Source organism: Plasmopara halstedii, assembly GCF_900000015.1.
Source record: "Plasmopara halstedii genome assembly, contig: Scaffold_3109, whole genome shotgun sequence".
Taxonomy (NCBI): domain Eukaryota; phylum Oomycota; class Peronosporomycetes; order Peronosporales; family Peronosporaceae; genus Plasmopara; species Plasmopara halstedii.
The window spans coordinates 585,034-585,263 of NW_020190012.1; the positions used below are offsets into that span (position 1 = coordinate 585,034).

The 230-nt window shown below is 43.9% G+C and overlaps 1 protein-coding gene across 1 annotated transcript in view; it reads right to left on the reverse strand.

The window, feature by feature from the left end:
* Positions 1–163: 163 nt before the first annotated feature.
* The window catches only part of PHALS_07437 (CRN-like protein), a gene marked incomplete at both ends in the record, with an annotated part of 714 nt that continues 647 nt past the window's right edge, over positions 164–230 (reverse strand). Inside the window, one exon of the mRNA XM_024720902.1 lies at positions 164–230. This exon is cut by the window's right edge and continues 647 nt beyond it. Within this exon, the coding sequence (XP_024586054.1) occupies positions 164–230 (67 nt within the window).

Genomic DNA, 230 nt, shown 5'->3' on the forward strand with positions numbered 1-230 from the left:
GTCCGTAAAGAAGTTGATGACTTCCTGTCTACCAGACTGCGTGTCTTACAACACATTTACGATGCGATGGCTGAAAGCCCAGACATGCAGAAAGAATATACAGGCGAGAGAAGCAGGAGAAATGTGGAAAAGGTTGAGGTCGGAGTCCTGATTTATCAAATACTTAAAACTCTCCTACACATGCAATTTCTGCTACTTTGAAGACACAGCTACGTCCACGGTTTATCGGA